General features: G+C 46.5%; 1 protein-coding gene across 3 annotated transcripts in view; it reads right to left on the bottom strand.

The window, feature by feature from the left end:
• Positions 1-26,898, bottom strand: part of TTLL11 (tubulin tyrosine ligase like 11) — a 275,995-nt gene that overhangs the window by 49,527 nt on the left and 199,570 nt on the right. For all 3 annotated transcript variants that reach the window (XM_012458208.3, XM_064378343.1, XM_064378341.1), the window contains one exon: positions 4,449-4,700. In XM_012458208.3, coding sequence (XP_012313631.2) covers positions 4,449-4,700 — 252 coding nt within the window. The remainder of the gene's footprint in view (positions 1-4,448; positions 4,701-26,898) is intronic.

The following is a 26,898-nucleotide window of genomic DNA, read 5'->3' as shown; positions in this document are numbered from 1 at the left end:
GATGAAAAGCAAGTTCAGCTTCTGCCATTTGCGTGGGAGCACTGGGAGGAGTGTGTATCTCGCCAGCCAATATGTCTTTTTCAAAGTGCTCCTGAGAAGGGCACTTGGTTCGATTTAACATATGGCATAAATATTATTAATTCATAATGAAGCAAAATTTAAACCAAAGTAGAAGGAAGAGAGAGAAGGGTTGTTAGTAAGAGAAAACGCGTGCTGTTAAATTTAGCTAGCAAGACTGAACATACTCAGAGAAATCTAAAGGCGGAGAATATCATCTTTTATGATTAGTTGCTGTTAGGATTTTTTGGTACATTTGAAAAAGAAAAATCCGGCTGGGCATGGTGGTTCACGCCTGTAATTCCAGCACTTTGGGAGGCTGAGGTGGGTGGATCACTTGAGGTCAGGAGTTCAAGATCAGCCTGAACAATATGGTGAAACCCCGTCTCTACTAAAAATACAAAAATTAGCCAGGCATCGTGGTGCATGCCTGTAGTCCCAGCTACTCAGGAGGCTGAGGCAGGAGAATTGCTTAAACCTTGGAGGCAAAAGTTGCAGTGAGCCAAGATCCACTACTCTATCTTCCGAGGAAGGACTAGACGTGAATTCCGGCTGTGTGACCTTGGGCAAGTCATGTCCCATCTCTTGAGCTTCAGCATATCCTTCATCCATTTCAAAAAAGAAAAAAACAATCTATTAAGGATTGCGTAATGCTTTCTCCATTTCTTCCTGCATTTTTAATCACTACATGCGTTTGTTGGGAGGGGAGGGAGCAGGGAGAGGGCTCAGTCTGAGTCCCTGTGCCCTGGCTGCCTGGTCCCCACTTGAAGACGTGGGTCTCAGTGTCATGGTCAGTCACCATGGCTCCCTAATCGAGCTTGGCCACTGATTGGGAATGATGGCTGCAGGAACTTAATAGTCTCTAAGGTCACAAAACCCAGGTTTTCATGCAAATGCCCTCAATTATAGAGAGCAAAAGGGTGGAAAATCATAAAGCTTATCACACGGAGACAGATGTGTGGCAATATTTTTGACCTTGCCCGGTTCCAGTCTGAGAGCATGTTAGGAATCTTCTTGGCTAGAACCATTGTCAATTCTTTCTTTCTTTTCAAGAGTCATAGCAGTCCTCTTAATAGGTACCTCCTCCTCTCGTACCAGAGGTCACCCACCAATGGTGTCAATGGGCAGTCATGCTTTCATTGAATCCATAGTATTTAAAATTATTTTTCAAATTGCCAACATTTATAGATATGTATTGAGATCTTACATAGATATTTAGGATGGAAAACTCAAAAGCTCTGGTGATGTGAGCCCAGCAACGCCTTCCTTTAGACGAGGACGTGCTCTCCGTCTTGCCACAGCCTGCCTCCCTCCCTGACCTTTTCTGCCCAGCCCTCTGTGATAGCTGATGCTTCCTGCCTAACCTGTAGGCAAGTGAGATGGTGATTCTTACCATAAGTAATTTTTCAAATCTCTCCTTCTCTCTTGAGTTCGGGTAGGACTTTATTAGGAGTAAAAAGGAAGCATTTCCATCTCTACCAGCAATTTAGCCTAGATGATAAATCTTTCTAACTTCTAAATTTGGGCTATACATGCCATCCATTCTCAGGCTTTCCCTGCTGCCTGGAAAAATCCTACTTCTACCAGTCTAAACCCTGCCTCCTCTCGGGGGCCTGCCTTGATTCCACCAGGGAGGCAAAACCTCTCGCGTTCTGTACTTGCAGCACACCAAATGCTGCCCTGCTGGGGAGGCCATGAGCCACCGCCCTGTGACTCTGCCTAAACATTGCATTTAATTATGTGTTCATTGCATGCTGTCTGTTAGACTGGCAGCCCTTTGAGGGCAGGCAGGGTCCCTTTATTTGCCTTCGAATGTCCCATGGCTACCAGGTGCTCAGGAACAGTTGTTAGGTCAAACCAGACATAATCCTTTTTAACGTAAGGTTGAGATAGAACAGATCTCACAGGACCAGGGTTCCCTGCAACTCCCAAGATGTCATCCCCATGAAGCCAAGCCCTCATGCTCTGTGATCTTGAATTGAGTCTTCCGTGTGATGGCACAAAGGCTGGGGAGGGCCAAGAAAGCTTCTGCCTTTGCTCTGAAGGTCTGTGCCCTTATGCTGAGAGAAGCACCGAGCTTGCTCAATCTCATCATTCTCCAGGGTCCCGAAATACTTCCACAGTGCCCTAAGTACCCTCATGACCTGGGGCCTCTGTCACTAAGCTATTTCCTCATGTTACAAGGTCCAGGAATCACAAAGGGGCAGAGCCTGCCTACTTGTCTGTTATCTTACTTCTGCTTTTCACTATAATGGGAAGGCGCTATGCACAGTTATAATAATTCTGTTTCCCAGTTTCCCAGGCAGATGTTGGCAGCCGGTAAGATGGAAGGGGAAGTACTGAATACAGCTTCCAGGAAAGCCTTTTAAAGGGGTCTAATTCATCTGTGGAGGCCTGTTTTCTTCCTCCCCTTCTTCCCCTTTCTGCCTGGAACTCAACTGTGATGGCTGGGCTTTGAGCAGCCCTCTTGTGACTATAAGACAACCCTGAAGCAGAAATACACATTTAGGATGGATGAGCAAAAAGACAGAAAGTGAAACGTGGATCATACTGTGACTGAATGACTGCGATCAAACTGAATGGCTGTGGAGTCACTCACCAGCTCTAGAAACCCCACTGCAAAAGCTCCTGTTGTATGAAAGAAAATTACTATTTAAGCTATTTGTAGATGGTTACCTAGTTCTGAAAGCCAAATGTAATTCCTAAGTGAGTCAGAGGGTATCATGTCAGGCAGTCTTTTCAGCGCAAATAATAACACGTGCCTATTGACTTTTTCGCAACTTCCCACTGCCTGATGGAAATAATAAGCAGAAGACAACCACTGAACAAGCAGCTCCCATGAACTAGGCATCAGGCCAGCTGCTTTATGACAAATTATCCCAACCTCATAACAATCCCGTAAGGCAGGAACAATTGTTCCCATTTTGCAGATGAGAGAACTGAGTGCAGAGAAGATAAGGAATTTGCCCAAAGCCACACAGCTATTAAGCAATGTGCTTGGCTTTGAAGCCAGGCCTGTCTGATCTCAAAGCCTGTCCTCTCTCCACGGGGCTTCTCTCCCCCACCCCAGCCCTACCTCCTGAAACTAACACAAATCCCTTCTCAAAGTCACCATGCAAAAATACTACCTCAGGTGTACTGAAACGGCAAAATTCCTGCCAATACTTCTGTTTACCATCCTATCAGGAATAGCAGAGGGCTAGAGTTAGAATTTATAAAACTTCTTTGGAGACAAGCTTTTGACAAAAATGGTTTCTTCTAATTATTTTAGTGAATAAAACTGTAGAAAGTGTGACTTTGAGGTGCAAGACAAAAATATTAAAACCAGTGATGAGAAAACAGCAACACTGAGTGCCAGCAGACGTGCTCCTCGGGGTGCATAGGGTACAGTTAATTGCTAAGGAGCAATTCCCTAGTATAGCTGATTCTATTTGTTAAAGGGATCTAGGGTTATTAGTTTAATACATACTTAGTGGGAACCTTCTTTGATCAAGACTCTGTGTAAGATCATATATATCTATATAAATATACATATAATTCCATGAAATTCTTTTAACCTTGTAAGAAGAAACTGACATTTATTGATCAGTTACCAAGCGCTAGATGTTTCTATGGAATCTTAACTAATCTTACACACACTATTGTAGGCCACAGACAGCTTCCTCCTCTTTTGTCTGGATGAAGTCATTGAGGTTTAGGGGTGCCCTAGGGTTTCTTGCCCTAGAAGCTGGTAAATGCTGCTGTATTGCCCCAAAGTGCTCCACAGGGTAGAGGGAAATTAATGTGTAATCTCAGGAAAACAAGTGGCAATTGCTTACTTTGCAGGCTGCGGCAAAGATATGGTTTCTTTATCTCATGTTTTATCTTTAAACTTCATGAAAATTTTGCATTATACTCTATAACATAGCCATGTTATTTTTATATTAGAACAAATGTATTAAAATATTTATCAGTTGAATTATTTAACTTTTCCCTCCTGAAACTGACACTCTGGAAAGATGTGCTTTGCTTCTCTGTTGAGGCTTCATGAACGCCAAGCACACAGCCATGCACCACTGGGAGAAGCCTGGTTAAGAGGCACGAGGTCTGCCTGACTCCAAGGGGCGATTATTAATATGCGTTTTCTGGACTCAGCTCAAGGTGGGCACAGAATTGCTTTTTAATCATGAACATAAGGTTGTGAATGCTGTCACATCCATCATATTCATTAATTCACTCAACGAATGAGAGTCTACCGTATGCCAGCCACTAGGCTGATCCAAGCTCCAGTGGGGTACTGACCCAACACCACAGATTCTCCCAAGCGCAGTCAAGGAGACCCAACCAGCCAGATGTGCGATCGGACCCCACCCTGCCCAAAGCCCAAGCCAGAGGGGGCTATTCTCACTGACCTTATGAAGGTACGAAAGCCTGTTGGTCCCAACTTCATTGTCCCCTTGATTCCCAGGAACCGGATAAACAAATTTGCCATCCTGTCCACCAGGCGCAGGTAGTTGAACTGCTTTGCGTACTTGGGGAACACCTGCTTGAGGCAAATGGAGGGCAGGTGGGCTTCGGGGTTGGCGTTGCCATCTGGAGCACTGGTCAGCTCACCGTCCAAAGCATCTTCCTTGCCAGCGAATGGTTTTTCAAGCTGCTGAGACCTGAAACACACAAGGAATGAATAACGTAGCACTTTCCCTTGCAGATTTACCACCTCCTCAGGAGGCATCATTACCAGTATTTTTATATTACAGGCAGCAAGACTGACCGCAGAGAAGTGACCTGCCCAAGCTCACACAGCTAGCACACAGCAAAGCCAGGACATGAAGTCAAGGCAGAGCCAGGGCTGGAAACGTGTGCTTCCTCCTTCCACCCATCCTGGTTTCCCAGCATGAAAACCTTCCTTTACTGTACTCACGATTCAAGAGAATACTCTATTATGCAGCAGTCTGGCTTTGATTTCAAACTCTTACTTATGGGTAGTAATTGAATAATTAAGAAATATAAAAATCTCATTGAGGGCTGGCAAGAAGCCAGAGCACGGTTCAACGAACAATTTGCAAAGACGCATCAGCTACCGAATTCTAGGAATAGGAACAATTATGTTTCTGGCTTTACTGTTTTTTTTTAAATTTGGAATTCATACAAAAAAATGATTATAGTTTTGTGATTCCTTAGTCTGGATATTTTATTCAGAAATTATTTTGATATTCAAGAAAATTATCAGCTAATAACTCTTAAATATTCACCTCTGCTTGGAATGTTCTTCTCACCTTAAACCCATGTATTATTCCCCCTCTCCCCAAATCTATGTCCCCCAACTCCTTGAATGTCCCAACCATCCGCCAGTCACCCAACAGGAAAGTGTCGAATAAATGCCGACTCCTCCTCTGCCTCCACCTGCACGTTAGTTCTGCTTCCCCAGTCCTGGAGCCAACCCCTGCTCTGCCCCCACCTGGGCTGTAGCAAAGGTCCTTCTGCCTCTGGCTTTGCCCATCCATAGATCCATCCTCCAAACTGGCACCTGAGTCACCTCTTTTTAGGCCAGCCTGGCTGAGTCACTTACTTGCTAAAACCACTGAGGACTCCCAAGTCTAAACTGCTCACTCTGGCACTGGAGGCCCTTCCCGCCTTCTTCTCAGGCCTCCTCATTTCCAGTCACTGCCCTCGCCAGGAGCACTGTTCCAGCCCAAGCTTTGTGTGCTGCTCCTCCCAACCTGCCACTCATTGGCCTGCCTTGGAACCAGAGACTCCATGCCCCCCGGACACCCAGCTCCCTTCCACACCCAAAGGCCCTCTCTGCAATTGCAGCTCAGTTCCCACTCCTGGGTCCTGTCCTATCAGGATCTGGGCCAGGTGTAACCCTCTCCCACCTGTTGTGTTCATTCCTGAGACAAAACGTTGAGCATGTTACACATGGTCAGTAAACGCTGCCTGGCTCTAACTGATCCAAGAAAATTAGAACGACATCTCATGGTACTGAGACGTGGTGCTGTTAATGGTACCAAGGCCTGTTCTCTACTTTTTATTAAATGGCCTCATGCCCAATGCTCTCATTTCCAAACAAGCACATCATCAGTGCCCAGGTTGGGCCATCTGGGTGTCTTTGTGCCTGCTTTCCTCTGGCCCTGGCCGCCTGGCACACTTCTGTTCCACTTTCAGAACCAGCTGAGATGTCTTCTTGACCACACTGGTCCCTCTTTCTCATGCCTTACTCTGTTCTTTGGACCTGCTTCCTTGTTTCCTTTGTCGTGCCTGCACTGCATGGGTTTACATGCCAGTCTCTCTCACCATTGTGTGAGCGCACCGAAGGCACGGCCTACATCTATTTTACATAGAAATTGAACTCCTATTTCTATAGGACCTGGTACACACTTGGTGTTTGGGAAAGTTTCATTGAATCTGTTGAATTGAAAAACTTTGCAACATAAGTCTTAAAATATCGAGGTTACCATGTTTGGTAACCTGTAAGCTCTTTTAAATTCAATAGCAAAACAACATGCGTGACAGCCCTGCCTGAATGGGTCCTCTCTTCATCCCAGTCCAAGGAGCCAGCCTCTGGGAAAAACTCCCTTGTGTGAATAAAAAGTCCCAGAAGGCCTATTCCCGGTTCTTCCTTAGTGGGTCTTGATGCTGTTCTCAAAGCAAGGACAGGCAGAGGGCAGAAGCAGAGAAGCATGAGGGAAAAATCTCTTTGCAACTTCAACAGTGTGGAGGGTTTTAAGAAAAGAAATACTCCCTCCTGCAAAGAGGAGAGTCCTGCTCCTTGGGAGAGGCAAATGTGCCCAAAGGACTGCAATTTTCCTTTAGCTAAAATGATTTTGTCATCATCACCTTGAACTTAAGACAGTAAATATCAGGTGGTTGTTTTTCAGATGAAATGAAATGTTTTCCCATTAAGGTCATAGGAAGAAAGATGAGAAAAAAGGCGACACTCTTACCGGAAATTAGCCCTTAAATTACTGGGTAAGTGGCAATCAATGACTTTATAAGCACTCAGTAAGTTTTTATTCAAGGAAAGATTTGGAAATGTACAGTTGGAATGCACTCAATAACAATCAAAATAGCTCAGAGGACTCCTCAATCAGCAGAACCGTCCCACAGTTAGGGGGGCATTTGCTCTTCACTCCACTCTGTGCAGGAGGCTGTTATGACTACGCCCCTGTTCCAGATGAAGAAACTGAGGCCTGGCAAGCTGTTGCACCTGTATCGTCTAGCTGAACTGGAATTAGAAGTCAGTTCTTATAAGCCACTGCTCTTTCTATTTTACTACCCTAATTCTTCTTCTTCCTCCTCTTCCTTCTTCTCCTTCTTTTCCTTCTCCTTCTCCTCCTTCTCCTTCTCCTTCTTCTTCTGGCTTCAAGCCATTCTCCTGCCTCAGCCTCCTGAGTAGCTGGGATTACAAGCGCGCACCAGCATGCCCGGTTAATTTTTTAATTTTTAGTAGATACAGGGTTTCACCATGTGGGTCAGGCTGGTCTTGAACTCCTGACCTCAAGCCAGCCACCTACCTCGGCCTCCCAAAGTGCTGGGATTATAGACATGAGCTACTGAGCCATCATGCCCAGCCCTTCTTTTTCTTCTTTTATTTTTAATTTTTAGAGATAGGGGCTCACTCTGTCACCCAGGCTGGAGTGCAGTGGTACGATCACAGCTCGCTGTAGCCTCAGCTTCCTGAATAGCTAGAACCATAGGTGTGCACCACCATTAGCCTGGTTAATTTTTCTTTTTTTCTGAGATGGCGTCTTGCTCTGTCACCCAGGTTGGAGTGCAGTGGCGAGATCCTGGCTCACTGCCACTGCAACCTCCGCCTCCTGGGTTCAAGCGATTCTCTTGTCTCAGTCTACCAAGTAGCTGGGATTATAGGTGCATGCTACCACCCCTAGCTAATTTTTGTATTTTTAGTAGAGACAGGATTTTGCCATGTTGGCCAGGCTGGTCTTGAACTCCTCACCTCAGGTGACCTGCCCTCCTTGGCCTCCCAAAGTGCTGAGATTACAGACATGAGCCACCATGCCTGGCCAGCCTGGCTAATTTTTAAATTTGTCTGTAGAGATAAGGTCTTGCTACGTTGACCAGGCTAGTCTTGAACTCCTGGCCTCAAGTGATTCCCCTGCCTTGGCTGGCCTCCCAGTACCCTGGGATTATAGGTGTGAGCCACTGCGGCCGACCCACCACCCCATTACTTCAATACACATCACGATTCACATTACGGGTTACAAATCCTATGTGGAATTATTGATTTTTTATTTTAAAGAGTTATTTAAAGATTATATTAGTAAGTCATGCTCTTTGTAGACATTCTGAGAAATGTAAAAAGGAATCAAAATCATTTGTAATTCTACAATCTGAGATCAATACTATTAACATTTTGATTTCTTATCTATATTTATAAAGTTAGGATTACATTACATGCATTCCAAATCCTTCTTCTTATACCTTACATTGTAAGTATCTTCCCATGGCATTAAGTGTTTTCATGAGTGTAATTTCTCACGACATGAAGTATTCTGTATTAACCATTCTCCCTCAGTTAGAGATTTAGTGTCACATGGCCTGTCATTTGACTAAATAGAGTCAGTGATCAGTCCCTTGAGCAATGTGCTCCTTCTCAGAAGCATAAAATCTTACAGCTAGAAGTGGTTTTGGAGATCATTCTGTCCAATGATGCCATTTATTATTTTATCATAGTATAATAACAAACATAAAGCTCACCATTATAACAATTTTAAAGTGTACAATTCAGTGGTATTTCATGCAATTCACATTGTGTGTAACTGTTACCACTATCTAGTTCCAGAATATTTTTGAAATGACTTTAGAGAAGAAATTTAAACCCAGGTAGATAAGGATGTTAACACCAGCCAGTCATTTGGTCAGGACATCGTCCAGGGTCATGATCTTAGCTGGGATTGCCCTGGTGATGGGAACCCCACCACCTCCGGGACACCTCAGACTAGAAAGGTTGTCCCAGTGGTAACCAGCAGATGTCATTCTCCAGGATCCAACTCCTGCCTCCCATCCTGCCTCCAGAGCCTTGCAGAATGAGTCTGTTTTTCCTTCTAGCTATAGCCTTTCACGTTTCTTTCAAGGGTTGCTATATTTAGTGGATGACTACCATTCCCATCCTTCCTGAATCCCAGTTAATAACCTCATGATGAAAAGTTTCTTCAAAACCACAGATATTATTTTCATGAACTCAACCACAAATTCAGAGGGAGGTGGTTTTACTGAGCTGGAAGAAGGCACTAAAGATAAAGCTGATATGTAAGAGGAAATAAAACAATGAGAAATGGTATCTTTGCTGGAGATAATTCCAATTATCACGTTGAGATCCAAGCCATCACAAATACTGTAAGATCCTGTTTTTACTTAATAGCATTTTAATGGAAATGTCGGGCTTATGAAATAAAAGTGGTAAAAAAAAAATACATAAATCAAGCTGACTAGTCCTTTGGGATAATTTTTTTTTTTTTAAATAGCATTTGGTATATCCTTGATTCATTAAAATAGGTGAAAGAGTTCGAGAACATTTTATCTACTAACTTTTTCAAATAAAATGGAATTCTTTTTCATTAAAACTTGTGAAAAACCACCTATTTCTATTTTGTCTGGAAAGTTTACTACTAAAAATCACCATTATCAAGGGCTTACTACATGTCAGACATTGCTCCAAGCAACTTACGTATATTATTTCATTTGTTTCTCATAACAATTTTATAGTGCAGGTAGAAACGATTCCCATTTGACAGATTAGGAAACTGAGGCCCGGAGAGGCTGAATACTTGCCTAAGCTCACCCAATCAGTAGTGGAATCAGGATTTACACTTGGGAGTCTCTCATGACATACGTCATGCTTAGTTCACTATATAGTTTTTGTGATAATTTGATTTAAATCAAATCAGAGACTTTTCTTCTATGTATAAGTGATATATAGTTCAGAAATTAACAAAGCAGAGAAGTAGACCTAGCAAGGTCCAATTCTAGTTGCTGAGAAGTTGCTTGAGTTAATTTCCATCTGCAATTAGACATTCCTTCAATAATTTATTCATCCATGAAACATGTTCCAAGCACTCACATGCCCCAGGGGCCTCGGATACAAGAGATAGGTGGACACAGCCCCTGTCACCCAGAAGCATGTGACCAAGTGGGGGAAAACAAGACCCATATATAAACAGTAACTTGGCAGTGTGATGATGAGCTAGCTAGTGTGGGTCTAGGTCTCACGGGACCCTGAATGTGAGAGAAGGGTGCTTGGACATAGTAGTGAAGGAATGACAAGAATGTGGTGGATTTTGAGGAGAGGCATGGCAAGATTAAAACTGTGGTGGAGACGAATCAATCTGCCAGCACTATGTATTCTGAATTGAGAGGGGAAGGATGGATGGTATTAGAAAGCTACTGGAACAGTCTAGGTCAACAATTCTGAAAATGTGGTCCACAGCCCAGTATCTTCGGGGCCTCCTAATAACTTGTTAGAAGTGCACATTCTTAGATCTCACCCCAGACCTACTGACTCAGAAACTGTGAGTGGGCTGGGCAATCTGTTTCAGCAAGCCCTGCGGGTGACTCTGATGCAGGCTAAAGTCTAAGAATCACTGGTCTAGGTGAAAGAAAATGAGACCTAAACTAGGGCAGTTGTAATGGGCATAGACAGGGAGCTTCAGACACACAGATTTAGCCACTACTGCTTAAATATGTGGGACAGAAGGTGAGAGAACACCCTGGATCACGTTCCCAGGGAACCCCCTGGCTTGGCAGGAGAGCCTTGTGGCAGTGGTGCCTCATGGCAAGGGGACAGAAACAGGTCCCCTTCCCTGCTGTTCAGCCAAGGCGAGTCCCTCAGTCACTAGCGGGTTCCAAATGCACATGTATCATGTTGGCATTCCTGCAGAAAATGCTAACCAGGCACCAAAGAAGTCCCTTAAATTAGCCCTGCCGCTAATTTAAAGAATCGGAGGATGAAGTCACTAAAAATAAACTTTACTGTATAGCCCAGCTCTGTTGCTTGATAAATCTCTGCTATCACAGAGGCCCCATTTGCCTGATGGGTGATGCTAGGTGACTTGAAGGGAAGGCAATAGACTCTAAAACAGGGGAGGCGTGGGCTTCCAGTGACAAGGAAAGGACTTAATAAGAGAGCTCCATCTGCCATCCAAGTCCCTCTAAGACCTAGGCCCATGCTGAGCCTACTCCCACCTGTTCCTCTTCACGCAATGACCCTTCCTCCCCACAAACTCTGGCCAGGCCACTTCCACTTCACTTGATCACTTTCCTCCACAACATATCATCAAACAGCAACAAAATATCGAAACCCAACAACACACGACAACGATGATATTAATTGCACATATTATGTGCTAGGAACTGCAACCTATAAAAATTTAATCTTGATAAAATCCTATGAAGCAGGTGTTATTACTAATATGATTCCCATTTTACAGATGAGGAAACCAAGGCACAAGGATGTGAACCAAGATGTTGTGAATCTGGGACAGAAACCCAGACAGGCAGGCTCTGGCATCCTTGCTCCTAACCACTGCATCATGTGGCTCCATACACAGGGAGCCATCAGGCACTGAGTACCTCGAGAGTCAGGCTGGTTATTTGTAACATCTCCTTTGACCCTAGCAAGAATCCTATGAATTAGGTATTACAAATGGCCCCATTTTACTGATGAGGAAAGTGAGCTTTAGAGAGGTTAATCTACTTTCCTAAGGTGGCTCAGCTTTGACTTCAAAGCCCAGGCACTTTCCACCTCGTCAGGCTCACTTGGTGTGACTGCTCATTTTCTACTCACCGAACTCATTTTCTCCTCCCTTGCAAGTGAGAGAAGTCTCTGACTTTATGGGGTGGTGTGAGGCTTAAGCAGGAGGATGGAGCCCACGCCTAGCACAAAATGGCCACGTTGTTTAAGACTCAAAACAGCCTTTCCACAAAGCATCAAGCTGAATCTGCTGGGGGGGCCTGTAACTGTCCTCAGTGTGACTTCTTGGGAGGGCACCAGTGCTCATCTGGCTGCTTCGTTCTGTTTGCCAAACAAGTCAATCTGTTACTCTACATTGTGGGCTCCCACGAATTGCTGACACGTAACGTTTGTAATGTTTGTCGACTATATGAACTAACAGAGGACCCCATGGCGACAACAGCAGACGAGGTCTCTGTCCCTGCCTGGGGATGGATTCCCCGAGCTGCCAGGCCTGGGGTTGCTACAGGAGCATTTTCCTGCACGGCCAGGCAATGCATTAACTAAAGGACAAGCATAAAGACTTACCCTAATGCCCTGGCTCCTACAGACCCAGAACTTGTGCTATTTCAGAGCTGGAAAGGCCTTTTGGGGTCACTGGGCCCAGCCCTCTCATTTTACGGATGAAGCAGCTGACAGCTCATTTTACAAAGACCTCCCAATAAGTTTCTTTTCCAACAGGGCTTTCCACTGTGCTGACCCTGAGCACATCTTGCCCAGTGGGCCTGCAACATAGTCAGAGGCAATGAAATATTTTTCATACACAGGCCAAGGAGGCATGTTGCCAGTCCGCTCCTCCTCCCTGGGCTGGGGGCCTGGTGGTGCAGGGGGTCTGGAATTCGGGCTTTGGAGGCAGATCAGGGCATGGTTGAAATCCCAGCTCTGCCACTCACAAGCTATGTGATCTTGGGCAAGACATATAACCTCAAAGTCATATAACCTCAGAGCTTTTGTTTCCTCCAATATAAAATGGGAATAATAATGGCACCTAACCTATAGGATTGATGTTAGGATTAGCAGAGAAGATGGACACAGCACCTCAATACCTCTCAGCCGCTCAGATCATGACCACTGACATCTTTCTCTCACGAGTGTCATCATCTCAGGGGGCCCACTGTCTAGTCACCAGTACTCAGTGGGAGAGACTTGTATTCACCCCTGGGAACTCAGGATAATATGGGTTTCTGCCTCACTCTCCACCCCACATAACCAAACACTAGATTATCCTTCCGCTCCTCCAACTGCTTCTCCTTGGGAAACTCTCACTCCAGGCTGCCCAAGACCACCTAACAAACACTCCACGTGTGCCTCATTTCTTCAGGCCTTGCTGGGGAGCTAACTGCTCCTGCTCTGACACCCTCCTTCTCTGTTGAAGATGAAATAATGCATGAGAGAGAACTTTGCTACTTTGCTGCCACCCAGGTACAGAAAAACTTAAATTTTGGAGTTAGAAGGGGCACTAGCAATGACCATGTTTCATTTTCCTTCTGAAATATATAGGGAGTGGGGCCAAGTCCCTGGCTTGAGGTGAGGCATCCCCCAGGGGTGGCAAAGGCAGGCCATCCCCCAGTGTTGGCAAAGGCCCCCGGACTTCCCGTCCGGAGCCTTTGAGATAAAAAAGAGTGAAAAAGAAGGGAGGGCATAGTGGCTCATGCCTGTAATCACAGCACTTTGGGAGGCTGAGGCGGGAGAATTGCTTGAAGCCCTGAATTCTAGACCAGCATGGCCGACATAGTAAGACCCTACTTCAACAAAAAATTAAAAATTAGCCAGCTCTGGTGGTATACACCTGTCGTCCTAACTACTTGGGAGGCTGAGGTGGGAGGATTGCTTGAACCCGGGAAACAAGGCTGCAGTGAGCTGTGAGCCGTGCCACTGTACTCCAGTGTGGGAGATGGAGCAAGACCCTGTGTTTAAAAAAGAAAAAAAAGGCAAAAATGACACAGCTATTGAGCATAAATGCCAGAGTGGCCAAAATTCTCAATGAGAAGCTCAGACTCTTCTAGCCACCTTGGCAGAATGGGAGGAGAAGGCCTTTTGCCTGAAGGACTTCAGAGTCCCCCTTTAAACCTACTGGGTAGTTGGCCACTGCCTTTCTGTAGATAAACTGGCTGGTGCTTAGCTTTTCTCTGAAACCCAGAGAAAGATTTCTCAAAGTATAAGTCCTGCCTGCACCAACTGCCCAAGGCACGGTGGACAAGGCCCCCAGGCCTGAGCGAGCATTCGAGGTCTGCACGGCCTGGTTGCTGCCTCCTCCATCCTCCGCATCCATATCCCTCCCTCCTGTTATGAATGATCCACTTGAAAAACACTCATCTTTCAAATCTTAGATTCTCTCTCACCTTTCCCAAAATGCTTTCCACGCTTTTGGAGATAGAATCAAGCATTCCTTTCTATATAACCTCCCCGACTTAGTACTTCATCATCATCATCATCAAGAAATTTATGGAGAACTCAATCTGCATCTTGCTTAATGTTAAGCCCACGGGATACATTTATTTTTTTCTTCAGAGTAGTTATCGCATTCAAATGGCTATTGGCATAACTGTCTGCTTAATGCCTATTTCTTTTCTAGATGGAAAGTTCCCAGAAAGGCAGGCACCATTACTGCCTGGTTTATGACTATATCTACAGCCCCAGCACAGCTCCTGGTACACAGTAGATGCTTAAAAATGACAATAGGCCAGGCGCGGTGGCTCACACCTGTAATCCCAGCACTTTGGGAGGCCGAGGAGGGCAGATCACGAGGTCAGGAGATCAAGACCATCTTGGCCAACTGTCTCTACTAAAATACAAAAAATTAACCAGATGTGGTGCTGCTGGCCTGTAGTCCCAGCTACTCGAGAGGCTGAGGCAGAGGAATCACTTGAACGGGAGACGGAGGTTGCAGTGAGCCAAGATTGCACCACTGTATTCCAGCCTGGGAGACAGAGACTCTGTCTCAAAAAAAAAAAAAAGAAAAAAATCTTACAATAAATACAGTCATTATTTCAGTGAACTCTCACAATAATCCAATTAGTTTGGCACAATTACTAATGTGAGTTTATACCTGAGGACACTGATGCATAGGGCAGTTAAGTCAGTGGTTTAAGTGATGAGGCGGGGGTTGGACTCTGGGTGGTCTGCCTCCACAGCCCATGTGCTAAACGTCCGCACCACCCCAAATTTCCACACCCCTTTACTTCTGGTTGCCAGAATGAATATTTTTTCCTCTCGTTCTCTCACAGTCTCTGGGAAGAGCCTGGTCTCTACTCTGGGAGAACAAAAATTTCCTCATGGCAACAGCAAGAGGCTGCCTATATGGCAATTGTAATCAGTGGTTGTATTAGCCGCTTTACCACCTCCAAAATTAGCAGAAAAGGCCAACTTGAGCTTTCATTGTACAGCTCTGCTGACGAAGGGATCCTTTTAATTACATACTCAGTGCCTATCTGCAACACAAAGCATTTTAGTGTTTAAACACAGTTGTGCACCAAAGTATAGGCCTATGTGAATACAGACAATACGAGGGGGGAACCATGTGTAAAAGTTATTCTTTGCCTAGACTGTAATTTCTTTTTGGCATTCAATTTCATCTAAACCCTGTTCATTTTCCATGGTAATTCTCTTCTATATTTCATCCTAATTCCATCCTAATTCTCTTCTATACACTGAGCACCCGATGAACCCTTATTCAGTAACTCTGTAGGCATATCCCAGGTCAGATACTCCCCCTTCAGATTGCAGATGAAATCTGCACAGTTTGTTAATTTCACTCATCACTGACTGATTTGCCTTGAGGGCTCTCCCCACTTACCTGCGCTGGCGCATCGGTCAATTCCCTCAGTACAGGTGTTGAGCACAAAACCAGCTTCACTTAGCATCATGCCAGGAGCTCACGGCATTTGTATCCCACTTTCCAAAACAATTTTTGCATGTCATTCTGTATGGGATTTATTTGCACTGAGGTGAGAGAGGCCTTATGGAGCTGATCCCACAGACCTTTCTCAGACAAGGGTATCCTGACTTTGCATTTGTATTTGGTCATGGGGGAAAAGGGAGTCACTCTTAGTAAGCTCCTCCTATGGGCCACAGACTCTAACAGGCATTCATTACCCTGGTTAAGCCACACAGAGACCTTAAGATGCGGATATTAAGATGCACCTCCAGAGCCAGAATGCCTAGGTTGGAATCCTGTTCCTGTTCCCAACTAGCTGGTTATCTTTGAAGTCTCTTATCCTGCTCGTGCCCTGATGTCGTTATCTGTATAATACGGATACTTATTCTCCCTATGTCCCAACATTGTTGTGAGAATTAAGTGGGCTAATCCCTTCAGAGCCATACCTGGAATGTGGCAAGCACTCAGTAAGTGTTAGCTGCTATGGCTGAACAAACCAAGCTAAGCTCAGGTTAAATACAGCACTCAAGGTCACATGCCTCACAAACAGTATCAACTGGTAACCAGGACCTGCCTTAAGACCCTATTCTTTCTAGGCTTAAGACACTATTCTTTCTAGGCTTTCAGGGAGGCTAGGCCGAGGGGGCTCACTGCTGGTCCACTCCTTGGAGACTGTAGTCAGCACCCTAGCCTGGCAGAGCGTGACCAAAAGACAGTCCTTCCATGTGCATGGTTCCCATCTGGCCACAGCATGAGCACACTGGCTTCTGCTTCCACTGCCCACATGCTGTTCTCTCAAGGATGACCATGCACCACCTAATTGCCACTGATCTTCCTCTTTTTTTTTTTTTTTTTTTGAGATGGAGTTTTTCTCTTGTTGCCCAGGTGGAGTGCAATGGTACAATCTCAGTTCACTGCAATCTCTGCCTCCTGGGTTCAAACAATTCTCCTGCCTCAGCCTCCCGAGTAGCTGGGACTACAGGCATGCACCACCACACCTGGCTAATTTAGTATTTTTAGTAGAGACTGGGTTTCTCCATGTTGGTCAGGCTGGTCTCAAACTCCTGACCTCAGGTGATCCACCCGCCTTGGCCTCCCAAAATGCTGGAATTGATTACAGTTGTGAGCCACCGCCCCCGGCCCCGCCACTGACCTTCTTAATCTTTCTTCAATCTTGCTTGTTCACAGCATTTGATGCACCTGAACACCGTCTGCCTGAACCTCACATTTCCCGGCTTCTGCACCCATGCACTCTCCATGGTGTTTTTCCATCCTCTATTTTTCCTCCTCTAGGACCCTCAGTGGTAGGTTGTACCCTAAAGCCCCTGTCCTTGACCTGCTCCCTGCCCACAGTCTTCCTGGGTGATTTTAATCACACATATGATGGCTCCCAGGCCTGCACCTCGTGCCACCTCTCTGTCTGGGATCCCTCTGTCCTGCCCACCCCTTCACGACAGGCAGGTCCAAATCCTGCTCATCCTTCCACGCTCACTCTAGACGCCAGCCCACAGCCTTCTCGGATCCCTCCCACTCAGAAATACTCTCTTTCCAATTCCCACAGTACTTCATTGTGGAATTTATCATTTTCTAAATTTATACCACAGTCATTTAAGTTTGTGGCTTCTTTTTCCTGATAGACTATGAGTTTGCCAGAAATAGAATCCATTTTTGTTCCTCTGGCAGTACTGTACATCTAATAGGTGATACAGAAAAGATATGCTGACACATGACTGTGTAAGTAAAGTATTTCTTAAGACAGAGAACATGAAGAATTTGGGATAATTTTGCCTGAAGACAAGAAAATGCGCAGGGTGACCTCTGGGTGTCATTTTCAGTTTACAGGTCTATAAACCCATCTTTAGGGTTAAAAATGCCACATTAATAATTCATGGTGATGAGAATAATGGTCATTCTGGTTCCACTCCTTACCAATTGTGTGGCCTTAGGAAAGTGGCATCAACACTCAGCCGCTGCTTCTCTTCTGCAAAATGGAGATGGACGATAGAACCCACCCTCCAGAGGTGTTGAGGGATTAGATGGCCTGGCATAAACAGGCTGGCACCCTGGTTGGAACGTCGTATGTACAAAAGAAATGATAGCTGTTATATGACTCCTTTGACATATATTTATTGAGTACCTACTCTGCAGCCAGGGATGTGGGGTCAACTCAAGCCCAGCCTCCTCCAGGAAGATTTCTTGGCCTCTTTCGACCCATAACCTTCTTTCCTCAAAGAATTTTGGTCCTATCAAGATTAGATTTTTAAGATAATTTGACTAATAAATTAGGCATGCCTATTAGCAATCAGGTCCAGAGAGAAAATCCTAACTTTTTTCTTGATGCAATTTGAATTCCCCAAACATAGAGTTGTTGTCAAAATCCATTAAAGTATTTAATTTCTCTTGTCACTGCACAATTCCCCAAGCAGACATCCAGACAGTTTGCAGTGGTGTTTCTCACAGAAGTACTAAATGTTTAGTTATCAAGGTACATTTTTTAGATGATGCCTCCCTGATGGCTCTGGAGACTCTAGAGAGACTGTGTAAGTTCAAGTGCAAGGTTAAGGCAGGCAGTCGAGTGGCAAGAATTGCAGGGAGTATGAATCACGCAGGCCTGGGCTTTAGCTCTGACACTGCCACTTCCTGGCTGACTGACCTTGGGGAAGGTACTTAACCTCACTGAGCGTCAGTTTCCTCATTTGCAAAGTGGTGACGGCACCAAACCCACGGGGCTTTAGTGAGCACAACGTGGAATATCAAATGTAAAGAACGTAGGAGCATGCCAACGCATCACTGGTCCTTGATACCAGACGACTTAAAAATCTCGGAGATTTGCATATGCACAGACTGGGGTCTAGAGGCTGCCTTCCCCCTCCCCCTCCCAGAGGGACAGCCCTAAGGAGCAGTGTGTTTTTGGCGACACAATGACCAGACTCACTGGGTCCCGACTCTTCACAGCAGTCTCTCCCAACACCCATTCAAATCAATTATTACCCCACTTGACCGACTCACCCGGTGGGAGCCAAAGGTTTCCATGCCAACAGGAATGTGGTGGGCATCCCAACTCCCAAGAAAGAAAACAAAAGCGATTCTTTTAGTTTCCCTACTAACAAGCGTGGAGCTGAAGTCAGAGCTGTCTCTTTCTCAGTTGTCATGGCAACGTCTACTGACCTACCCCGTCCTGCCAAACACACACGCGGGAGAGAGAGAGAGGGCAAGGGGAATGTGTGGAAGATGGTGGTCGAGGGATGAGGGGTAGGAGAAACGCTCCACAGTGCTCGGGAGAGAAGTACAAGAACACCTGCTTTCACAAAAAAAACCCACTGGCAAATGCACATCCCTTGCCGGGGAATGGGGAAATTCCAGTTTTTACTGTGTCGTTCCTTTGGCGATTATGAACAAATTTAGAGTTTATTCAAAAGGCCAGTTCAAACCAGAAGAGGGAACAATTATTATTTCCTCAGCTATGACACAGAGACAGGGGGCACTTCACTTACACCTCTTCTGTCCTGCTCAGCGTTTGGGGGACTGGGGTTGATGCCACTATCTGCTGCCTCTCGCCACAGCTCAGGGCACAATCGACAGGGCAATTTCCCCTTCCTGACCTAATGCAGCCTCAGCAGCAGCTTGGGAAGAACAAAGCAATGTGTCCACTCTGCAGGCAGGAAAACTGAGTGCTGTGACCACGAACTCGAGTACCCACTTCTGTTTTCTGTTTCCTAGTTCGCTCTCTGCCTCCAGAAGTCTTCGCCCAGGACAACACTTGAATCTGCCCAAATGGGATTAATTATTTCCCACACTCTCAGTCTACATGTAGCTTTGAAGAATCATTTTCTGGCAGTCCAACGCCTGCCAGAAAAATCCACCCAGATAGCCCACTTGCATCTCAGTAATCCAATGTTCCAGGCTGAACATAATACGTCGCCTTGAACCTGCTTCTTGCTATTTCCATGTTGTTACCGGCAACTTCATCTCCCCCAGTGAGCCAAGCTCCAAACCATGAAGTCAGCTTTGCATTCTCCCTCTTCCTCAGCCTGGTTTCTGGGGACTTGCACAGAAGTCTTTCATTGTCCCTCTTCCATTTGGAGGCTCTGATTCAAATATTCTAGGGCGTTCTAGCAGGTGGAAAGCAGTGAGCAGTGGCTAACCACAAAGGCTGTGGGGTCAGGATGCCGGGGCCCTCGCTGCTTGTACACCTGTGTGCTAAGCACATCCTCTCAGTTGATTCTCACCACAACACTTTGAGGTTAGGATTCTTCTTCACATGATCCCCAGTTTCCACAAGAGACTGTTTCCCTATGAGACACAGAAAACTGACATAATTTGCCCAAAGTCATCCAGCTTAGAAGTGGCAAAGCCAGCTTATGAATCTGGATTGGCTTGACTCAAAACTGTCACTCTGAACCATTATGTATAGCTCCTTCCCACCCAGCCACAACTTTTTCTTTCTTTCTTTTCTTTCCTTTTCTTTCTTTGAGACAGGATTTCACTCTGTTGCACGTGCTGGAGTGCAATGGTGTGATCACGGTTCATGGCAGCCTCAAACTCCTGGCCTCAAGCAATCCTCTTGCCTCAGCCTCCCAAGTAGCTGGGACTACAGGCACGGGTCACCACTCCTGGCTAGTTTTGGTATCTTTAGTAGAGACAGAGTTTCTCTATGTTGCCCAGGCTGGTTTCTAACTCCCAGGCTCAAGCAAACCTTCTGCCTTGGACTCCCAAAGTGCTGGGATTATAGGCATGAGCCACGGTGCCCAGTCTATAACTTTCTTAAGAACAAGGCTCATCACTTCATGTTTATATCTCAGCGCTGACACCAGGGCCTGCCTCGCAGCGCCTGTTGAGTGCCACCTGATCAAAGCTCCATACACTGTCTTAGCTCGGAGCTGACCAACCTGGGTTCCACTCCCTACTGAGACCCTTTCTCCATATGTGACTTTGGGGAAACCATTAGATAACAGCTGGAAGGTAGCAGTGGGCAGAACACTGTCCCCCAGAAGATGTGAGCAAGTCCTAACCCTTGAAACCTGCAAATGTCATCTTGTTTTGGAAAAAAAGAGTCTTTGCAGATATAATTAAGGATCTCAAGACCGTTCTGGATTTTGAGAGGGGCCTAAATCTAGGGACAGATGTTCTGATAAGAGAGACGCAGAGGGAGAGTTGATGCAGACACACACAGAGGAGAGGCCATGGGAAGCCGAGGCAGAGGCTGGAGTCACGCTACCATAGCCAAGAGCTACCAAACGCTGGAAGAGGCAAAGAAGGATTCTCCCCTAGAGCTTTGGAGGGGGCATGGCCCTGCGGACACGCTGGTCTCAGATTTCTGGCTTCCAGCAATGTGAAAGAAGACATTTCTGTTGTTCTAAGTCTCCCAGTTTGAGCTAACTTGTTAGGCAGACCTAGGAAACTGATGTAAAAGCCCAGTGTCCTTATCTCTGACTGGGGTGCCCTTGGGGGTTACTGTGAGATAATGTAACTGGAAGCAACTAGAAGAGTGCCTGGTGCACAGTAGGCCCCTCAATAGATGCGAGCTGAACAGCGCTAAAACATTCTCAGCACTAAAACATCTTGGAAACTTCTTTCCCAAGGCACACCTGGCTGACTGCCTCTGTCTACATTCTCAGGCTTGTAAAATGTTTAACTTCAGAACTCACGAGCCAGAAGGAAGAGCCACAGGGAGTATCTCCTCTGAGCCCAGCTGCGTGGGATGATCGGGCAGCCAGCAGAGACGCTGGTGTCCTTGCGAGCTGGTAACTAAGTGCTGGCCCATCTCCAGCCCAAGATGGTGAGCCTGTCACAGTGGGTTTCACAAAACATCTGTTTCAGGAACAAGCCTGTTGTTTCAGGCAAGCTCTAGAGATAATAGTATGTTTTTCCTATACACAGCCATGACATGTTCACTGAAGCTGAATATCTCTGAATGTGACCAACTTCTTAAGTGGCAGAAGCCCATCAAACTCTTTGAGAACAAATATGGTATGCGGACAGCCCAAGCGGCTTCCTTTGCTTCTGCAGAGCTAAAGCAGCACTCACGCTGGCTTGCAGGGAGGAGGTCAGAGTGGGGGCAGGTAGCAGTGGCGACTTCTCTGAAGTTGGTCCCTCAAAAGGTTATGCTTAATTCTGCAAGGGAGTCAGGTCCCCAGGCTTCATGCATATGGATGGCAGTGGTGGCTGAATGATAACCTGCAATTTCTCTTCCCCACGTTAATCGACTTGGGTTGGCTACCGAGAATTTGACTAGACAACGCAATGGCAGTGCACATACCAATGATCCCAGGATCTCAGCACAGTTCTGCCGGCTTCAGCTCGATTCTGGCCTGAGATAAGAAAGCCCTAGCGCAGCGTCCTGCGTGAGATGAGCAGACCGTGCCTTGGCATGAGATAGAGAGATGGCCAGAAGGCTGACCCCAGCGAGGAGATCTGGGACACTTTCCCATAGGTGAGGGGAAACTTGGGCCCATGAAGCACATGCGGCAAGATCCCCCACGGAGAAATGCCTCCCCCGCAGCAAGCACAGAAAGACTGTACCCCGCCTTCCTCCCAGGGGAGGAGTGGAATGTGAGCTCCTTCCCTCGGCACACAGATCAAGCCTGGAATACTTCTGGTGTCTGATGTGCTGCTTGGGAGTCAGGCCTGAACTGCTTGAGGGGCCCCAGGCAGCCCCAGCACCCAGTAGGGGTCTGGAGTGAGTCCAGTGGGCCCTGGGAGCCCAGTTAGCCCGAAGCTGCCCTGGCTATTGGAGCCTCCACTCTTAATCCCTCTGCTCACCCAGGTGGGCCACTGGCCTGCAGCCTTGGCTTGGGTCCCCTGGTCCTAACCCCCTCCCCTTTCTCACCAGACTGCTGCTGGGATCCCAGGATGCCACAGGGTCAAGCCCATCCTGGCTGACCGAGAAGGTTCCAAGGCCAAGTCTAGGTAGCTCGGAAGGCAGTGGCTCTGGTATGACCTCCTGCAACGATCCTGTGCCCTGCCAACTGCTCCCAGAGAGCACTGGCCAAAGAGTCAACACATTTAGAGAGGAAATAACTTCAAGCCATAGATACTAGCAAGTTCAACGTCCTCATTCTGCATGTAGACAAGTTCTGGAGATGGGAGGTGTGGCTTGTCCAAGGTTTCCTGGCGCTTAGGTTTTAGGGCTCAGGAAGGAATCCAGGTTTCTGCATTCCTAGTGCAGTTTGCTGTGACAATGCCCTTGGCTCTACTTTGGGCCAGTATCAGCTCTTTGCAGACAGGGGCTGTGTCTGACTCATTTCTGACTCTCCAGCAACAGCATGGGGCCAGGCCCGGAGCAGGGAATCAGTCAATGTTACTTAGACTTGGCTGAATCAGTCCCCTTTGTAAAATGAATAACTCAGACACAGACACAGACACATTACTGAAGCCAGCACAAAGGTATGACTTCAGGATCTTCAAATACCTCAACTACTAGCAGGGAGGTGCTATTTCTGCCTATAAAATGGCATGGAAGTAGAAAAAGATGTCATGTTACTATGTGACTTTTTCCTTGCGTAACTGTGATCCTGTATCCACACAGTAATAGCCGCTATGGTCTGGAGGTTGTGGCAGACACCCAGACACTGCACAGGGGGCCTCGGACACAGGTCCAATTTAGTCCTGCTCTCAACCCTGCCAGGCAGGAACTACCAGCCCAGAAAGCTCCTGATAATAGGTGGAAACTGAGGCTTAGGCCGGTTCAGTGCTTTGCCCAAGGGCACATATCTCCCAAGTGCTAGAGCATGGACTTGAGTCCAGGTCTGTGCTGTTTTACCTGAATTGGGCAGTTCTGTCATAATAGTAATAACTAACACATTGTGAGTTTACTTCTCTGTGGCAGGCAAGTTAGGTGCATGGATTCATTTAATTCTCACAGCAACCCTATGAGGCATTGCTACTTCACAGATGAGGAAAAATAGGCCCAGAGAAGTGAAGTGATTTTACCTAGTAATTCCAAGCCAGCCTAGAAGACAGGGAGTACTGAGAGACAGAGCGAGCTCAGAATAAGAGGCGGGGGTGCACGAGGGGCTCTGGTGTTGGGCTGGATTTGCCAGCTGTGTGATTTGGGGCAAATTACTTGGAATACTTTTTTAATTTTTGGAAAATAGATATAACATACAATTTACCATTTTAACTATGCGAAGTATATGATCCACATCACACACATGCCTTGTTGTGCAGCCATCACCATGTTCCATCTCCAGAACTTTTCTCATCTTCCTCCACGAAACTCTGTCCTATCACACAATAACCCTCGACTCCTCCACATCACTCCCAGCAACCGCCACTCTACTTTCTGACTCTATGAATTTGACTACTCTAGATGCTTCCTAAAAGTGGAATCATGGCCAGGCGCAGCGGTTCACGCCTGTAATCCCAGTACTTTGGGAGGCCAAGGTGGATGGATCACAAGGTCAGGAGTTCGAGACCAGCCTGGCCAAGATGGTGAAACCCCATCTCTACTAAAAATACAAAAATTAGCCAGGCATGAGGGCTCACACCTGTAATCTCAGCTACTCAGGAGGCTGAAGCAGGAGAATCACTTGAACCCCGGAGGCAGAGGTTGCGGTGAGCCAAGATCGTGCCACTGCACTCCAGCCTGGGCAACAGAGCAAGACTCTGTATTGGGGGGGTGTTGGGAAGGGGGAATCATATAGTGTTTGTCCTTCTGTGTATCTAGCTTGTTTCACTGATCATAATGTCTTAAGGGTTCATCCATGCTGTAGCACGTGTCAAAATATCCTTCCTTTTAAAGGCTGAGTCTGTTATTCATTCTTCATTGATGGACATTGTGAATAATGCTGCTATGAGCAAGGTGTACATGGGCAAGTTACTTTTAAGTCAGTCATTTTTCTACCCCAATCCTGAGCCTCCAGCTTTGTTCCTGACTCAGAGGAGGGATTCCCCACCCACCCAGTGTCTGGGCCAGACACCAGAGAGAAGAGATTAATTCTCCCTCTCCTCTCACAAGCACCAAGCCAGTCAAGTCCCAGCCCTTCTGCCACTGCAGTTCACACGCATCTCTGCCATCGCTTGTCATCTCATCATGGGTCACCTGAACTTCAACAGCCTCTTCACCAGTTTCCTGGCTCGCAATCTCCACTTCCAATGCCTCCCCCATGTCAAAGCCAAAACCCCAAGCCTGTCCCTGGCTCACTTCCTCATTTCCTTCAAGTGCATGTCCAAGTGTGCGCATCTAAGGCAGGCTGCCCCGACCACTCCGCTTCCAAGTACAGCCCACACCCTTCCCGGTCCTCCAGATCCCTCCCTGCTTCATTTTCTCCATAGCGCTCATCACCACTCATCACAGGATAGATTTTACTCGTTTATTTTCCGTCTTCTGTCCTCTCATTCTCCACTCTCCATAAATGATGGCAGTTCACAAACGCAGGGATTGTTGACAGTTTTGTGCACTGCTGACTCCTCTATCCTGGTGTAGAGTAAGTGCTCAATAAACACTGGTTGGGTGCATGAATGTATGAATGACTGGCTCCTCTTTACCTGCAGGGTGAAGTCTAAAGTCTCCAACCTGGACAAGCCTTTCCATGCTTTGACTTTGGGTCCCTCTCTGGCCCCATCTCAGACCACAGTTCTATTTAAGCTCCAGCCACGCTGCCCTGCCCCCCAAGTCCTCCTGCTGTCTGATAGACAAAGACCCTAAGTTTGCAGCAACCTGGTCTGTGCCTGGACCGTCATTCCTTCCACTTTGCCCCACCCTTCTGCTGGCTTATGGGACTCCCTCCACTAGGTTCCCATGACACTCTGGTTTTTGTTTTGTTTTGTTTTTGAGACGGAGTCTTCTTCTGTCACCCAGGCTGGAATGTAATGGTGTGATCTTGGCTCACTGCAACACTTGCCTCCAGGGTTCAAGTGATTCTCCTGCCTCAGTCTCCTGAGTAGCTGGGCTTACAGGTACATGCCACCATGCCTGACTAATTTTTGTACTTTTAGTAGAGATGGGGTTTCACCATGTTGACCAGGCTGGTCTTGAACTCCTGACCTCGTGATCTGTCCCCCTCGGCCTCCCAAAGTGCTGGGATTACAGGCGTGAGCCACCACGCCCAGCCGGCACCCTGTTTTTACCACTTGTGAAGCCCTTTTCACACTGTATTACAATCATCCTTGAACTCATCTCTAGCTGTTCTAAACTGCCAGCTCCACCCGGGCAGGAAGACCTCGCTCACACTGGGATTCTCAGCGCCGTGCATGGAGCACGTCGTAGATGCACGGAAAGTATCTACTGAAAGACATCGTCAGTCTCCACTGCTTCCACCTGCAACAATGGGAATGCCACTCCTGCAGGGTTGCCCGAGGATCAGAGATCACACACAATGTGTAAAACATCTGCCACCATGCCTGGCACAGAGCAGGCGTTTAACACTCACGGTTCAGTGCTACCCTCTGATGCAACAGAGGGATCACGGCGGTTTAGGAAGATCTGCGTTTGTTTAGAAGCCACCGGCTGAAGTCCTTCCATAATTTGTCATTTCTGGGGCCACGCCGGTAAATGTCAGCCCCAGAAAGAATTCCTGTCCTTCCTGTCTTATCCATCACATTTTGGCAGCGTGCCCGCTGAGCACAGAAAACATCCAAGTTCATGTTCTTCTCAGAACTGACTGTGTCTATGATCATCATGTCACAGAATTGAGAACTTCCAGGGATTTCAAGGACCGACTGTGTTGATCCCTCATTTTACACCTGAGGATACAGGCTCAGAGATGTCTGACTCGCTCATAGGCACTCAGCCAGCTAGGAATTTCACATTGTTTCCTTTATGCACATTCTCTCTGGTTGAACCTGTTGGACGCTAAAGGATTTGAGAGTTTAGCCTAAAATTCTCACCTGGGTTCAATCCTAACTATATATATGTATATATACAAACATAGGTAGTGATGATAATATCTATCTATTCATCCATCTATTATGAAAGTTAAAAATGTCTCCTTCTACCTTCATATATTTATAAAATACATATATATAAATTATATATTTTATGTATTTTATAATGTTCCAGTATAATCTTCCAATCAGCAGCATCAAGTTCATTTTAGACTCTGGAAGCTGTTATTAGTCAATTTTCACGCTTCTGATAAAGACATACTCGAGACTGGGAGGAAAAATAGGTTTAACGGACTCACAGTTCCACATGGCTGGGGACGGCTCACAATCATGGCAGAAGGCAAAAACCGCTTCTTACGTGGCAGCAGCAGGAGAGAATGAGAGCCAAGTGAAAGGGGTTTCGCCCTTA

This window comes from Aotus nancymaae, unplaced genomic scaffold (assembly GCF_030222135.1).
Source record: "Aotus nancymaae isolate 86718 unplaced genomic scaffold, 86718_ANA_hifiasm-v0.15.2.pri h1tg000003l, whole genome shotgun sequence".
Taxonomy (NCBI): domain Eukaryota; kingdom Metazoa; phylum Chordata; class Mammalia; order Primates; family Aotidae; genus Aotus; species Aotus nancymaae.
This window is presented reverse-complemented; position numbering and strand designations above follow the sequence as displayed.